We start from the raw sequence: 17,524 nt of genomic DNA, 5'->3' as shown, positions 1-17,524 counted from the left end.
ATGTTTAAAAAATTGAGATATGCAGCTGTTCAGACTCTGCATGTTACTCACCTGATGATATCCCGTCATTTGTCAAGTGCTCTTCATCTTCTCCATCAAGATGTTTCTGAAAGTCCTCTAATGATAGCCATTCTAACTGCATGTCCATACCTAAACTCATTGTCTGTTGCCTTGCATCTATCATGTTTGGATTTTTAGAAGAAAAGGAAAAAGTTAAATCTTCCCATTGTCAAATCAATAACTTCTGCAGACGTCCTTCCTTCTCATTACTATGTACAAGAACCACTTTGAATTTTGAGGGCAGAATAGTTATTTCAAACCCTCTGAAAATTTGAATTTGACATACATCCTAAACCAGTGATGGTGAACCTTTTAGAGATCAAGTGCCCAAAAACCGCCCCGGCCCATCCCCGCTCTGCCCCACTCCAGGGCCACTCACCACAGATTGCAGCTTTGCAGCGCCATGGTGGCCACGCCCTCCACCCAAACCCCATAGCATCATCTGCACATGATGGGGCACGAGGGCGGAGTCTTGCCCCTGCTGCCCGGCTGCCATGTGCTTGGCTGCGCTGCTCCGCGTGGGCTGCGCCTGGAGGAGACTTTCCTCCAGGCAGGCTGCTGGTGAGGAGGGGGTTGCGGGGGGAGGCAGGGCTGGGGCAATGGCTCGCGTGCCCACAGAGAGGGCTCCGAGTACCACCTCCGAGTGCCACAGAGAGGGCTCCGCGTGCCATAGGTTCGCCACCAGTCCTAAACGATTGAAATAGACCATCAGCCACTTGTCTCATGCTCAAAACATTGTTCTGAACTCAAAGTGTTTTATAGGTGAAATAGTTTGAATTCACATTGTGCTTATTATCTCTGTAAGTTCAATTACATAATTCACAGTATTTGCATCCTCTGTGAAATAAATATAGCTCAAACATGCTAGTAAGACATTAATGATAAATCAATGTATATTGTATTTCCTAATGGACATATTTATTTTTGGATATACTTGGATGGATATATTTATTCGTAGTTTTTATTGATTGTAACATTTTTAGCATTAGTGATCCCCGATTGAGATACTTTGTGCCTTCCTCCATAATCACATAAAATTGCATCTATCCTTAATCAAGTTACATGATTCAGTAAGATACTCGTCCAATAGAATTTCAACACACTAATAGTTGTCTACTGATGAATCTTTTTCTCAATAATATTCAAAATATATATAAACGTTCATAGAGGATTTTCATCTAGCTCTAGGGCAGTGGTCTCCAGCCTTTCCAGTTCGGCGGACTGGCAGAGGCGGGGGATAGGGGATGGTTTTGCTTGTGCCTGCTTTCATAAATGCAGCTTAGCACACATGCGCACTCACCCACCCCTTCTGCGGCCCGGTTCATAATAGGCTGCAGTCCAGCACTGGGCCATGGACTGGGGGTTGGGGACCCATTCTAGGGAACATTTGACTTACTAGTGATAATGCAATGGATAATGAATAAAGATATGTCTATGGAGATTCTCAGTCATCCAGGTCATCGTTATTCCAAAGATGCTTTTTCACGCGGCAACTGGACTTTCTTGTTTTTGTTTCACTTCTCATCCAATAAGCTTCTTCAGCTCTGACTGGATGATGGGGAATGATGAAATGAACAACTGTCTCCAAGGAATATAAATCCTTTCATTCCCCACTATCCAGTCAGAGCTGAAGAAGCTTCTTGAACGAGAAGCGAAACTTCTTCAAAGAAAAACAAGAAAGTCCAGGTGCCTCATGAAAAAGCATCTTTGGGAGTGGATAAAGATAGTTAGATAGTTAAATACTAAAAGAAAGGAGACTGAGCTTCCAAGAATTAAATAGATAAGGATTCTTCAAAGGTCACATTAAGACCCTTATGCTGGACCCCTTACCTATTTGTGGATCACAGGGTATAGCCACCTGAAATGAGCTTTTGTCTTTAGTGGCTTATTGTTAACTTACCAGAACTGTCCTCAGTTATATCGTGGTCACCCTCTGCTGCAATGTATGCCCAAGTATCGGTTTCATCTCTGCTGGTCCTGCTATATGCTTGCTTATCTTTTAATCTAAATTCATCTGTGGATCTAGACTCGTGTGCTGAGTCCTCTTTTTTTCGACTGTCCAAATATTCATTTTTTTCTTCTGAACAGATGCTAAACACATCAAATGCACTCCTGATCTCTTTCAAACCTACACCAAGAAAATAATTATTTTTTGGACTCTATAGCATGAGTGGGATATAATGATTACTTTTAGGGTTAATATAATACAATTTCTACATTAAAGTGAGAATCGCCTTTCTTTACAATATCCATCTACAAAAGCCTTGCAGAGTCAAGGGAATTTAAGTTTTTTAAAGGCCTTCAATGATTCCTTAGAACTGGAAAAAACTAGCAAAACATCACCTTACAGATTTCTAATAGGAACATTTGTTACAGCATGTTCACTTTTTAAGCAAGTGGGGTTATTTTTGTTCTATTGATTTTAAATAAATTACCATATGCATTGTTTTTATTTATTTATTTATTTATTCAATTTTTATCCCGCCCTTCTCCTTACCGGACTCAGGGCGGCTGACAGCCTTATAAAACAGATACTACAATAAATACCTAATTTAAAACCAAATTAAAAAGAAATATTTACTATGGCCTATAATTAAAATTTCCCTTAAAACCCCACTAAAAATTCCCTAGGCCAATCCCGCTTGTTGGAAGAGCCATGTCTTTAGGGCGCGGCGGAAGGAGGGGAGATCCGGGATCACCCGGATCTCTGGGGGTAGTTCGTTCCAGAGGGTGGGGGCTCCCACCGAGAAGGCCCTCCCCCTGGAGGTCGCCAGCCGGCACTGTCTGGCTGACGGCACCCTGAGGAGACCCACTCTGTGGGAGCGTATCGGCCGGTGGGAGGTAATCTGAGGCAGAAGGCGGTCTCGGAGATATCCAGGTCCGATGCCATGGAGCGCTTTGAAGATGATGACCAACACCTTGAAGCGCACCCGGAAGGCTACCGGCAACCAGTGCAACCAGTGATTTATAGGGTAAACTCCCCACATCGTAAACACCTTCAATCTGCCTACTTTAAGGAGAATTAAGTCATCCAGTGTGATCAGTTCAAAGAGGCAAATTTAAAATTCACCACCACCTAGTGGGACTAGAACAGGGGTAGGCAACCTTGTCTCTTTTATGACTTGTGGACTTCAATACCCAGAATTCCTGAACCAGCCATGCTGACTCAGGAATCCTGGGAGTTGAAGTCCACAAGTCATAAAAAACCAAGGTTCCCTATCCTTGGACTAGAAGAAAGAAAGGGGCAGATAGAAAATGCTTCTTTTTGTGGCATGCCTCTGTGCATGAAACCCTTACTTCTGGAGATCTGAAAGGCATGTTTCCATATTTCATTCAGGAAAGCAATCAAGATAAAAGTTTTTCATATGGCCTAGTATTTGAAGTATCCTGGTAATGCTTTGATGTCAGCATAAAGTGCCTTAGAATATTTTAAATCATTTCCAGATGATTTAATTCTTCAAATCACTTCCTGGATAGGTTTAATTATAAAACTTTAACACTCAAATACACTACTTGTAAAGATGTTTTCATCAAGCTAACATCATAATCAATTTTTCAGCATACTAGGAACTGGAACTGAAATTCCATGCAGCAATATTACTAAGCTTAAGCAGTTTAGAATATTAGAAGAATATATTCCATAAATCAAGATTTAAATTTATATAAGGAGAGGTGAAAGCACGTTTATCTACATGGATTTATGCCCAAAATAGTCTTTATACATTATAAGCAATTAAGTTAAGATGTAACTCATCTCTTAAGAGCCTCATCTGAACAGCAAATATTCATCTCTTCACAAGGTGTAGAAACAAATTTATTAGTGTAATGTGAGCATCATAGCTGTATTTTAGTAGGAAGTCTTTAAAGTCAAATTCATGCAAATTTGTATTTCTTTTCTATCAGTAACATCACACAATCTTTTTCATTCAACATAGTCTTCTGAACCACTGTGAAGCATTTTGTGATGTAATACCACGCGAAAGAGCTCTCACTTGCTGCTCTGCATTCACCTACATTTGGATTCAACCCATGAAAATCAAACACGAATCATGATGAAAAAAATATCAGGTTTTCCACAAAAGTACATATTGTACTGTAAAGACTGAAGCAAGATTACATCAGTATTCCAAAAGACGTATTTTATAATTTATTATTTCAGCCTTACTTTTAAACTGCCTTTGCTCTTTTCTGTTTTTTTCTTCCTTTTCAGAGTCCAATTTCTTCTGGAGTTTTTCTTTTATTTCACTTTTTTTGGTTTCCTTTTCCTAAAAATGAAAAATAAACATAAACAAGAGTGTTCTGGATATAGATGACAACAAAAGCTAATCTAACTTAAAACATATAAACTTGCTCTTCTGTTCAATTTATTACAAAAGTATTAAGAATTGGCATTGATTTCCATACAGCCTAAAGAAGAGCAAAACATAGTGAAACTAATGGTTAACCAGTTATAGAGCAAAGGTACCGGTATAAATGCATGGACATAAGGGCAATTTAAATCACACTAAAATGAATGTGAAGTCCAGGACATCCCCCCCAAAAATACTTTGATGTGTAAGAGACATTCAACATATGCAACAGTATTTTCTCAGCATTTAAGTACATACCTTTATTAAAAAAGCAGCTTTCTGTCTTTGGAATGGAATGGTGAAGTACTCTCAGAAAATTACATTTCCCAAACCTTTGGACACATACATATTTCACTGGATTTTGCCTAAAGTACTTTCAGTTCTGTAACAAACTAGAGAACCTGTGACCTGATGGATCATCCTTTCAGAGATATTTCCTTATCTAAACAGAATGACCACAGGTGGGCAAAAAAAAAAAAAAAAGTGGGAGCAGGAGCAATTTCCAAATCGTCTTTCTCCTTTCCTTCCTTTTCCCTCCCTATTCCCTTCCCTCCCTTCCTCCCCCCCCTCCCATTCCCAGCAGGCAGGTAAATGGCTGCTACTAGGTGATAGAGGGAGAGAGTGGGTGCACAATGGCTGGCATGAGTGAACAAGAACTGAGGGAGGCTGCACAGGTGGGTCAGCTTACTTAAGCAACTTACAATTTTCCCTGCCAGCTTCCCCATTGACTTTTTCCCTGCAAGCTTCCCACAAACAAAAACTTTGCTAACGGGAAGGTGGCAGGAAGCATCAGCAACCATGATCCACTTTAAAGTTCCTGCCAGTTTCCTCAATAACTTCTGAGCAGCTGTCAGGGATTGTTGAAAATGAGGGCTCACATGACTGTGGGCGCTGAAGCACTACAACTCCCCCAAATTTCATTTCCATGGGAGTCATGGGTCACAGCATATTATTAAATTAGCCCATTTAAGTTACCTTGGCTCAGTAATTGCTGCCTTATGCCATCCTATTGCACCCATTTTACAGACACGAGAGTTCTAGTAGTATATAATCACTGGATGTCATAAAAATGTTAACTTACTCACAGGTAAATCACACAAGCTGATAACTGAACCCTTTTACTCATAAAGGATAAAATAGTAGGTTAGCCCTTAGATAACACTTTACGAAGTAAAAATAGCAGAACCATTTCAACCAAGTCTTACACAGCAGTCTGATTATCTTGCATCACATTGCTTTGAGATTACTTACATAATCTGGGGAATGGAAATAGTGTAATATAGTAGAATACACAAAACAGATAAGATAGGAAATTTAAGTGCTATTTCAATTCAAACTGCCTCAAAATGATTTATTTTAAGTCTTAAAAAAACTAAAAGGAGGGGAAAAAGATGAATGGAAATGCCTAGGGGGGGAAAAAACCCCACATAGTTGCCGGTACACATGATTAAATGAAGATTTGGAATAAAGAAAACAAGATCTGGTAAATAAATCCTAATTTTGTGTCATCCAATACTGATTACCTTAGGTAAAATGCCTTTTTCCTTCGGGGTTTCGTCAACATTCAGCTCATTTTTGGGGAGATTCTTCTTGCCAACCGTGCTCCCTCCTTTACTGCAGTCAATGTCCATTATAAATTTTTCAAAAAGATTCTCCCCTAGAGAATACTGAGATCTTATTCTCTCCTCCTCACTTCTCCAGTTTATATTCTTTTCTTTGCTTTCAGGAATGGCTGCCCTTTGAAGCACATTCCCACCATAAGATTGGCCTGGCTTTGCCTCTTTGCTTTTCAGTTTCATACTGCTCCCTTCTCCTCCTGTATCACTGGGCCTGCATCCTCGTTCATCAACAGACAATTTCAAAGGCTTCTGTGCTGGAGCAGATGTAAATGGCCTCTTATTTTCGAGTTCAGGGGAAGCTTTTGTTTTCTCTGGAGTCTTCTGCTTTTTCTGAGCGCTCTTCTTCTCCAAACTTTTATCTACTCTTCTGTTTTCGTCTAATTCTGCAGCCTTCTTGTGTTTCTTTTTCTTCTTTTTAACCCTTATTTCACAACTATCATCTGTGCTTGAAGTACTATCAGGCTGGTGAACTGCAACCTCTTCTAACCGGTATTTGCCAGAAGGTGTCTTATATTTTTCCTCACTGCTATCAGAGTCTAAATCTTCACTTTCAAAATTTGCAGCTTGAGAAAAATAATCATCTTGCATGCTAGATTCACCATCTAAATGATGACTACCGTGTTTCCCCTTTTGCATATGTTTATTTTCTTTGCTCTCCTCTTTCATTTTTTTCTTTCCATCTTTGCTTTCTTTTTTTTTACTGTGATCTTTTATATCCTCTCGCCTCTGTTTTTTGGAATCTTTGATATCTTCCTTTGACTCCGAAGTCCTTTTCTTTGGTTTTGAATCCGAAGCCAGACTGTCAGAAGAATTTTCACATTCCAGAAATGGTTTTTCTTTAACTTTGGCTAGTTTAGTTTTTTTCTTTTGTATTTCATCTTGGTTTTTATCTTCTTTGTCTTTAGATTTTTTCTTTTTCTTCTTTGGTGATCGGTCCCCTTTTGTATCACTTTGCCAATCACTATCTGCTTCAGAATCTGCTTCAAAAAGATCATCATTTAAAGGCAGTTTCTACAAAAGGGAGAGAAAGAAGGGACACTTAAAAACATTTAATATAGAATATAGAATAGATTAAAAGGATAGGACAGGATAGGATAGGATAGGATAAGACAACACAGCACAGCACAGCACAGCATCTGTTAGTAACATTAGTATATTCAAAAATGCTTTCAAATTTGATCTTTATATGGAGGAAGATAAAATCAAGGATCTGAGATCAAATTATCTGTCTATTTTCACCAAGATTTTATTAAAAAAACTTTTTTCCTTTGAACAATCATATGTACATTTCTGAAGGCTTCCTTCATTTTATGAGAGTTGCCATATAGCTGACAGAGTTACCATTCAATTAACTCAAGTGTAAAGTCCAAACTCCATCCACCTGTTTATGTAGTTTGGGGATTGAAACATTAATATTTTTGCAGAACATCATAAATATTGCATTTAAAATTAGCAATATTATAACTCAAAAAAGTGTAAGAAAAAAGCAATTAAATCATTTCAAGTCCATAATTGCAGCATATTAAATATAAAGTAATAAAGTTATTTTCTTAATTAGAAGCAGTTTTAATTGTTATACCTTTTGAAAGGAAAACAGCAGGGATAAAATTCTGCCAGTAGGGGGCACCAGCAAAAAGCTCTGTCTGTTATTTTATCTAGCGCAGAGGTACCGAGCCTTTTGGGCACCAGGGACCGGTTCCGTGAAGAGAGGTTTTTCCGTGGACTGGAGAGGGAGTGGTTTTGTGTGCTGCCTGCATCCCACGGATGGGGCTTTGCTTGTTTGTGCGGGCTGGTTGTTGGCATGCTGCGGCTCGGTACCAGCCCACGGACCAGGGGTTGGGGACCCCTGATCTACACATTTCCAGACCAAGTGGGGAGGGAGGGGGTGCTGTGGTGTGGAGGGAGTGCAGTAAGGCCAAGGGATGCAGAGCATGGGGAGGGCCAAGTGCAGCAGTGCTAGTAGGTACAGTGTGCGGAGGCCAGGGGCTCATGGCACAAATGCAGAAAGAGGGGAGGGTGTGGCTTGAGTGCAGCCAGGCTGGGCTGTGGCCACACTTGCCCTGTTGCTTTTCTCTTCTTTGGGAGAAAAAGCAGTAAAAACAGGGCTGAGTTATCAGAGCCACTTTCAACCTTTTGCTTGTGGGAAGACATCAGAGAAGATTGCAAATAGTGATCCCGTGACTCTGGGATGCTGCAACCATCTACGTGCAAACTGGTTGCCAATTACCTGGGTCACAATCACATAACCACAGAGGTGCAGGGATGGCTGGAACCTCCACGACTGGTTCTTAATACTACTCATTCAACACCTTCATAACTGTGAACGATCACTGAACGAGTGATTGGTAAAGGAGGACTATCCAGCCGGTTATGAGATATACCTCAGAAGAAAAGCAAAAGGAAGGGAAGTGCCTCAAGGATGGGCAGCGGGAGGAGGTCATGACACTTTGCGAAGGCTAGGATCCACGATTATGAAAAACAGGTCGAAACAAACGGAGTGAATGGTATGAAACCAAACATACCTGGATCTCTTTTTTAATAGGCTTAGATTTATTATCCAACATTTTCTTTCGAAATTCAAGAAGAACTTCTTTACAGTCTTTCAAATGTTCCTCGGGTTCCCATGTATCATCATCTGGCGCATAGCCTTTCCACCGTACTTTATATTTCACTTCTCCCTGGCAGAAAGAAAATAGTTATATCTGTGCCTAATAACCATGATATCCCATTGAGTGGAATAAATAATTAGCAGTAGGCCCCCAATGAACACATGGATTCATTCAGGTCCCTCCCCTTAAATCCTGGCATTTAGTCGGATCTTGGAAGCAGGCCTGTTTCCATGGCTGCCCCTACATTATGGAACACCCTCCCCTCGATGATCCTGCAGTCCCTCACCCATTCAGCCTTTTGGCTGGCCATCAAGTTAGTGCTTTTTGTGCAAATGATAGGCTAAAGCAAGGATGTTTGGAGTTGGTTGTGGGGCATCCCAAAGGAATGACTAAGGAAGTGGATTTTGATTTGGTTTTATGATTTTTATAGTTCTAGATTTTATTGTTGTTGAAACTTGCCCAGATTTGTGTTTTAAGATGGATGTCCATATAAATATTTTGATTAATTAACCCTGGCAACAGAGAGGAAAATGGGTAATAAATAGCAAACAAAATATTTAACAACAGAAAAACATTCCATACCATAGACTGATTCAGTTTGGGTGAAGGATTTCAATTCAGAATGGCTCAAATTAAATATATTGTTCCATTATTATGGAAAATTATTAAAGTAAAGTTGTGATTAAGTTTTGATTTGAATGAGAAAAAGAACTGTTTCAAAGTTTGATCATGCCCAGAACAATCATAACTTCCAGAAAGATATGAGCAACTTCTTGAAATTTTAAACATGCTGAAATTATTTTTCAATATCAGTTACAAGAATTATGTGAGGAAATGTTCTATTTTCAACTCAAAAGTTTTATATCAGAAAACAGTATTTTGTTATTATTACAGTAGCCTAGAGGGTGGGGAAGTTGTACATCAATTTAATTTCTGGAAAAAAATGCAATACAGGAGTCCTCACTCTGTGCTAGGCAACAGTCATAAAGCAAAACATCATGTGACTGCACTGGACCTATGTCAGCTCTACTATGGTTGTTAAGCAAATTACAATAGGTCATTAAGGAAGACATTATGTAACCCAGACTTGTGATGTCCTGCTGGTTTTCACCTTGAGTTTGCTTGTGAGGAGCCAGCAGGAAAGGTTGAAAATGATAATCATGTGACCATGGAATGTTACAACCATTGAAAGCACATGCCACTTCTGAAGCATCTCAATCATGATCACATGACCAGATAGATGCTACAAGTTTGCGAACCCGTTGTGAACCTAATTTTTCAGTGCTGTTATAACTATAGTCACTGAACATACAATTATTTGGTAGGTGAGGACTTCCTCTATTATACATGTAGTCCTTGATTTATCTCAGTTCATTTAGTGACTCTCTGAAGTTACAACAGCACTGAAAAAAGTGACTTATGGTCATTTTTTACACTTATGACCATTGCAGCATTCCCATGGCCACGTGATCAAAATTCAGATGCTTGACAACTAATTCACATTTATGACAATTACAGTATCCTGGAGTCATGTGATCCTCTTTTGCGACCTTCTGACAAGCAAAGTTAATGGGAAAACCAGAGTAATTGCGTTACTAATTTAAGAACTGCAGTGATTCGCTTAACAAAAGTGGCAAGAAAAGTTGTAAAATGGGGCAACATTCACTTAACAAATGTCTCAGTAACCTAAATTTTGGGCTCAATTGCGGTCATAAGGTTAGGATTACCTGCACTGTAGTTTGACAAAGGTACTGATAAAGGAAAGGTTTGGCAAGTTCCCAAACCTTCACAATAATACAGCTCGGGTGAAGAACTCTGCATGCCAACTCTCTGGAATCTCCAGGAAGCCCAACTTCTGCAAGACCGCCTCCTACCAAACACCTCCCTTCGACCAGTCCGCTCCCACAGAGAGGGCCTCCTTAGAGTGCCGTTGGCCAGACAATGCCGGCTGGCGACCCCCAGGGGGAGGGCCTTCTCTGTGGCAGCTCCTGCCCTCTGGAATGACCTACCCCCTCGACCTACGTACAGTTGCGGACCTGTGCCTTTTTCGCCGAGCCCTGAAGGCCCATCTATTCCGTGCGGCCGGCCTGGCGTAGTTTGATTATGTTTTAGTGGGGGTTTTGTATGGGGTGTTTTTAGAAGAGGCCTGTTATTTAATTCGATTTTAGCACAGAAACTATTTATTTATTATTGTGGTTTTTAGTATCGCCTGTTCACCGCCCTGAGTCCCGTAAGGGAGATAGGGCGGTATATAAATTTAATCAATAAAAATAAAATAAAAAAATAAAACTTTCAGTCTGAGACACTAGGCAAAAGCGTCTAATGCTGAGGGAACTAGACAGATCTCTTGTCCATTTCAGTTCAAGATGCTTCAACTTCAGAAAGGCTAGCCAGGAGTAGTCAACCTTGGCTCTTTTATGACTCGTGGACTTCAACTCCCAGAATTCCTGAGCCAGCTAAGCTGGCTCAGGAATTCTGGGAATTGAAGTCCACGAGTCATAAAAGAGCCAAGGTTGACTACCCCTGGCCTAGACAATTCTCTCTGAAGGCAGACAAACTGAACTGGCCCCCAGCCCCGTTCTTTGGTTTCTCATGAAAACTGCAATCAATCGCAATAGAGCTGGAAAGGACCTTGGAGGTCATCTAGTCTAACCCCCTGCTCAAGCAGGAAACCCTGTATCATTTCAGACGGGTGGGGCTGCCCAGTCTCTTCTTAAAAACCTCCCAGTGATGGAGCGCCCACGATTTCTGAAGGCAAGCTGTTCCACTAGTAGTTAATTGTCCTCACTGGTTAGGAAGTTTCTCCTTAATTCCAGGTTGCTTCTCTCCTCGATTAATTTCCATCCATTGTTTTTTGTTCTGCCTTCAGGTGCTTTGGAAAAGAAGTTGACCCTCTCTTTTTTTTTTTGTGGCAGCCCCTCTAATATTAGAATACCGTTATCAAGTCACCCCTAGTCCCTTCTTTTCTCTAGACTAGCCATACCCAATTCCTGCAACCTTTCGTGGTATGTTTTGGTCAACTTTCCTCTTTTTTTTTTTCCTTCAACTTTCCTCCCTTTTTTTGGGGAGGAAGCCTTTAGAGACAGAAGGCCAAGTTCCGATCTCAGCTGCCAGACGCCCCGCATTTCCTTCACTTTTGTACTAGCTCAGTGTTTCTCAACCTTGACAATTTTAAGGCATGTGGACTTCAACTCCCAGAATTCCACAGCCAGCAATGCTGGCTGTGGAATTCTGGGAGTTGAAGTCCACATGCCTTAAAATTGTCAAGGTTGAGATACACTGCAGAAAGAGAGAAAAAGACCGAGGCGGGAAACGACAGGAAAGCCTCATCGCATTCCCTCTTTTTCTCTCCCTTCGCCCTGGGTCGTCTTGTCCCAATTTCCTCGCCTCTCCCGGGAAGGGCGAGAGAAACATCCCGCGAGGCCAGCTCCGTTCTGCCCTCGCAAAGCCCGCCTCCGCCGGACTTACATCTTCCGTTTTCATATCCAAGATCTTCTCCACCTCGTAGACGTTCTCCTCCTCGTCGTCTTCACTCTCGCCGTCGACCCCTCCGCCGGTTCCCGCTGCCACGGTCGCCGTCTTCGGTTCCATTCGGCTTTCTTCCGCCCGGGCATCCGCCGGCGATTTCGCCGCCATCGCCGCCGCCTCCTCCTCCTCTTCAGCCGCGCTCACGGCCGCCGCCGCCGCCATGCTGGAGGCGAATCTTTAATGACAACATCTCGTCTCCCCTCCCCGCGTGTGGAGACAGCCGAAGGCCCTGATAGGTTGCTGAGAGAGCGGCGCTGGCTTTCGCCACAAATCCCTTCCCCGCGATGCCAGTGAGGTCAGCAGAACGGCCGCCAATCAGAGCAAAGCGTGGGAAACGTGCACTCGTACGTAAGGCGGAAGGGCAGCCAACCAGAAAACGCGACGGGAAAGGAGGCGGGGCGAGAGAACTCAGTGAAAGCTACCTTGGAGTTTTGCTTGGAGCGCGCGCGTGCTCTTAAAGCAGTGGTTCTCAACCTGTGGGTCGGGACCCCATTTGGGGTCAATCGACCATTTCATGGGGGTCACCAAGCAAGGCTGTCCGCCATTTTTTTTGTCCGCCATTTTTTTTCCCTTTTCCAGCGGGTGCCTTACCTCCCTTGGTCTGGGCCAGCTGGTGGTCAGCCTGCTCCGTCTCTGCCGCTTGCCAGCTATGCCTCGGCTGGCGCAGGGGGCGGAACCACGCATGCGCGGCGCTCCCGGGCAGGGAAAGTCCTCAACTTACGACCGGTTGGGTAGTCCTTGACTTACGACCGGTTTAGTCCTCGACTTACAACCGGTTGGGGTCGCGGCATTAAAAAGGTTGAGAACCACTGTCTTAAAGCATCTTTTTTTTTTTTTAAATCCCAATCTAGTTTATGCCCTGCGATTCTCTATCCGAGTACCCAACTTGGATTTTTCCATTTCTGCTGCAACACACAAGAACGGCACGCCTTGAATTTTAGGTAGCTGAGGGCTTTACGGTGCACTTTCTCCCCCCCCCCCCTGGAGCTTAAGCGAATTTCCCACCCATACGGGTAGTCCAGCCATACAGGTGGTTCGTTTAGTGACCGTTCAAAGTTATACAACAGCACTGAAAAAAGTGACATGACAGTTTTTCAGTTATGACCTTTGCAGCATCCCTTTGAACATGTAATCAAAATTCAGATACTTGGCAACTGGTTCATATTTATGATGGTTGCAGTGTCCCAAAGTCATGCGATCATCTTTTGCAACCTTCTGACAAGCAAAGTCAATGGGGATTCACTTAACAACTGGGTTGCTCAGTGCAGTGATTCACTTAATAACCATGGCAAGAAAGGTGGTGAAATGGGGCAAAACTCACTTAACAAATGTCTCACTTAGCAACAGAAATTTTGGGCTCAATTGTGGTCGTAAGTCGAAGACTACCTATACCTGTACTGAAGTCCATCTGTATCTGAATGTTAGCAACACATAAATTTAAAAATAAAACGATTCTTTAAACCCATTCCTATCATGTCTCCTGGAGGGGAGGGGTGGAATGTATCTGCAAGTTTAATGCTTCCTTTGTTTATTGCTCTGTATAACCTTTTACTATTATTTATTGTGCTTTGTATCCACTACAATGTGAGTTAGAGACAGGCTGATGTTATCTTAACAAGACAAAAGGATGGCCAGGGGAAGTTTTGAAACAGATGTAATCAAGGGGAGGGGTGATGTATTCTGGTTAGGCATCTTGGACAAGATTGTGATCCCTGAAGTCCTTTCAAATGGGACCGAAGGGGAGGGGAGGGGGGGCGTCGCGATAGGAGTGTATATAATGCTATGCATTTGAACATTTGGGTCTGGTCTCTAATTTAGAACTTGTTGAAGTATCTCTTAGAGATCCACCGCACTTTGCAAACTGCTTTTTCTATTTTCTGCAGAATACACTCTTTTCTTAGCAATCCAATTTTGTTAGTGTTTTAATCATGTTTCTAACATGAATGAGGAAGAAGCATGCTTTCAAAAGGCTGAAATTAGCTGCAGGAAGTCGGCAAACTGGAGCAGAATGCCATTTTCTGATCAGAGAGATTGGCCAAACCCCCTCTAAAATAATATACTGTATTGCTTGTAAAATATATGTTTGATTTCCAAATTCACATGACATGGGGGCCAAGTTATTTGGGGGATTGTCCCTCCCAATCTCATTTACTGTCTCATCAGGTCTGGCAGGAAGGGCACATTGCAGATTCCGTCCACAAAAGAATGTCATTTGGATCCAAGAGATGATCCTTTTCTGCTAAGGTCCCCAACCTTTGGAATTTTTTTCCGACTTCAGCTTTTGACCACCGCAGGCAGGCCTCCCACACCCTGATAATTATCATACTGCCACCTGTGGCCGCTTGCAGCCACTCGCAGGATGCCATGTGGCACGTTGCACTGGTGCCACCGCTCATGGCAGGAGGCTGTGTGGTGTGGCGTGCCGGTGCCACCTCTCATGGCAGGAGGCCCCATGGTGCATGGCACTGATGCCACCACTCACAGGACATCGCATGTCACGTCACACTGGTGCCATCACTCATGGCAGGATGCTGCAGAGCATTGTGCCAGTGCTGCCGCTTGCGGCAAGACACCACGTGACACGCCATGCCAGTGCTGCCGCTCACACCATGGTGTAACGTACCACATAACATCCTGCTGTGAGTGGCAGCACCAGCGCGACGCACCATACGGCCTCCTGCCGCAAGTGGTGGTACTAGCGCAACACGTCACATAGTCTGCAGCAAGCAGCTGCAGAAGAAGTCAGGCAGTGGTGCGATAGGTGTCGAGGCCTGGGAGGCCTGGCTCCGGCGGTCCTGAGATGTGGGTAAGACACCCCCTGAAAATAAGATTTAGTGCCTCTTTTGAGGCAAAAAAATGACAAGACCGGGTTTTATTTTCAGGGAAACACTTTAGTTGCATTTTGACTGAAAATATATTTTTCTCATTTGTATTTTGTTGCTTTTCTATGCTTCAGTTTTCCCTTAAATACAATTGAAGATAAGAATGGGCAAGTCTTCAATAATTTCTTTTTCAATTGTATCAATCACTTGATTTTTATTAAATCAATTGTGCTTAAAAGAAACCAAAATTTCAAACTCTTTTTTGACAAAGGAAACAGTATTTCCGAAACTATACAAAATAACTACTTAGAGGGTGAGTGGAAGAAGAAAAATAGTGTTGTTTCAATAGTGTTTCTAGAATACATGCGTATTATTTATACAAGTATATTCTTGATTGCTCATACAAAGTCAGACACATCATTAGAAGCCAAAATCACAAGACAATGTCTGATTTACTTTGGCTAACCCTAACCTAATTCATTGGAGAAGTCAATGATGCTAGGAATGGTTAGTGCAGGGGTAGGCAACCTTGGCTCTTTTATGACTCATGGACTTCAACTCCATAGCTGACTCAGGAATTCTGGAAGATGAAGTCCATGAGTCATAAAAGAGCCGAGGTTGCCTACCCCTGGGTTAGTGGAACAAAGAGACAAAGAACATGCTGGCTTGATAACAGAAGAACTATACAAAGATAAACATCCAAAAACTGAAAGAAGCTGTGCTTGACAGGACAGCATGTAGAGCACGTGCTTATAAAGTCACCAACCTGACTAGTTAAAACAACAGTATTCTTGATTACAACCTACACACATAATGAAATATATAAAGAGAACAAAAAAAATACTAAGTTGAACCTCAGCATAATTATAACCTTAAATAAGGAAATCAACGATAGTGTGCTTTTACTGTGAGTCATTTTCATTACTAAGAGAAGAGCAAATTTAATAGTGTTCAATTATTAACAGAAGGAGAACCATGAAGTATGTTGTGTTCGTTATTTAAATGCCCAGGAGCTTTTTAGTGGCATCATCCCAGTCTTTTCCAAGCTGAAGACGCTGGCAAATACCTGGAAATTCACGGTTAGTTCTGTTTGCCCACTCAATAGCTTTCCTTACTGGACTAAGTGCCCTGTAAATAGAGGTGAAAGAAAAAAAATATGTAAGAACATTTATTGCAAAACAGCAACAGCAAAACAGACTACTGCATATGTATTCAATTACTCCAATCTGGAATACAGGTGACTTATGACCATAACTGAGCCCTAAATGTCCATTGCTAAGCAAGGTAATTGTTAAGTGAATTTTGCCCCATTTTATGACCTTACGTTAGTAACGTGGTTGTTAAATTAATTAGGCTTCCCTACTGACTTTGCTTGCCAGAAGGTTGCAAAAGGAGATCATATGACTCTGGGGTACTGCAACTGTCATAAATTCACGCCAGTTGTCAAGTGTCTGAATTTTGATCATGTGACTAGAGGGATGCTGCAAAGGTCATAAATGTGAAAAATGCTCATAAGTCACTTTTTTGTGTGTCATTGTAACTTCAGTCACTAAACGAATGGTTGTAAGTCAAGGACTACCTGTAATGAAAAGCAGAATGTCAGATTGTATTAAAAAATATTCTGATGCTTGTATGTCTCCAAACAGGATTCACATTTAAATCAAAGTGAAGAAATGCCCAATATAGTGGATACAGAACATTTTGGGATCCAATTTCAATGCTTTAAACATTTAAAGGATTGACTGACTTAGGACTAGTTCAAGGGTAGGCAACCTTGGCTCGTAGACTAGCTGCCACAATGAGCATATTCAGTCACACAGCATGCTTTTGCCAGTAAGGTAACTGATACAGTTGCTTCATGCTACCTACTTCTGGCCCACATGAATGCCATTAGTACCCCAGCTGATCGTTGTCTTTTTCTTAAAAGGTAAACACACTTGCAAACAAAACTTTAGGCTGCAGGAACCAACTGTTGATTTTCTTAAAATGCCCACTGGTCATCAAAGAAGTTGTGAGATTTTCTCAGACAGAAAAATGCCATTGCAGATTAGGTCTTTAATCTGTACGCTGCCAGCTTCCCACTCTTTAAATAAATTAAATATGGAGCAGAGAACTTGGTGCCAAAGGAGGGATTTCTTAAAATCCATCAGTTTTTAATTTTAGGGGAGGTTATGAATTTAGTTGTCGTTCTTATATTGCTTTTGATTGGATATATTTTTCTTATAGGAACTACAGAATGGCATAACTGGCTGCCTGTGGCCTTCCGGGTGCGCTTCAAGGTGTTAGTAACAACCTTTAAAGCGCTCTGTGACAATGGACCTAGGTACTTGCAAGACCACCTCCTACCAAACACCTCCCTTCGACCAGTCCGCTCCCACAGAGAGGGCCTCCTTAGGGTGCCGTCGGCCAGACAATGCCGGCTGGCGACCCCCAGGGGGAGAGCCTTCTCTGTGGCAGCTCCTGCCCTCTGGAATGACCTACCCCCCGACCTACGTACAGTTGCGGACCTGCGCCTTTTTCGCCGAGCCCTGAAGGCC

At 42.1% G+C, this 17,524-nt stretch overlaps 2 protein-coding genes across 2 annotated transcripts in view; both read right to left on the bottom strand.

Annotated features, from left to right (window-relative positions):
* Window positions 1-12,327, bottom strand: part of MPHOSPH8 (M-phase phosphoprotein 8) — a 24,342-nt gene extending 12,015 nt beyond the window's left edge. Inside the window, exons 1-6 of the mRNA XM_015816836.1 lie at window positions 12,106-12,327; window positions 8,551-8,706; window positions 5,933-7,039; window positions 4,226-4,325; window positions 1,961-2,188; window positions 52-177 (exon numbers count right to left, since the gene is read on the bottom strand). Coding sequence (XP_015672322.1) covers window positions 52-177; window positions 1,961-2,188; window positions 4,226-4,325; window positions 5,933-7,039; window positions 8,551-8,706; window positions 12,106-12,327 — 1,939 coding nt within the window. The remainder of the gene's footprint in view (window positions 1-51; window positions 178-1,960; window positions 2,189-4,225; window positions 4,326-5,932; window positions 7,040-8,550; window positions 8,707-12,105) is intronic.
* A 3,302-nt stretch (window positions 12,328-15,629) lies between these two features.
* The window catches only part of PARP4 (poly(ADP-ribose) polymerase family member 4), a 48,826-nt gene continuing 46,931 nt past the window's right edge, over window positions 15,630-17,524 (bottom strand). Inside the window, exon 36 of the mRNA XM_015816829.1 lies at window positions 15,630-16,115. Coding sequence (XP_015672315.1) covers window positions 15,986-16,115 — 130 coding nt within the window. The 3' untranslated portion in view covers window positions 15,630-15,985. The remainder of the gene's footprint in view (window positions 16,116-17,524) is intronic.

The sequence above is a fragment of the Protobothrops mucrosquamatus genome, unplaced genomic scaffold, assembly GCF_001527695.2.
Source record: "Protobothrops mucrosquamatus isolate PMUCROS unplaced genomic scaffold, P.Mucros_1.0 scaffold508, whole genome shotgun sequence".
Classification (NCBI taxonomy): domain Eukaryota; kingdom Metazoa; phylum Chordata; class Lepidosauria; order Squamata; family Viperidae; genus Protobothrops; species Protobothrops mucrosquamatus.
This window is presented reverse-complemented; position numbering and strand designations above follow the sequence as displayed.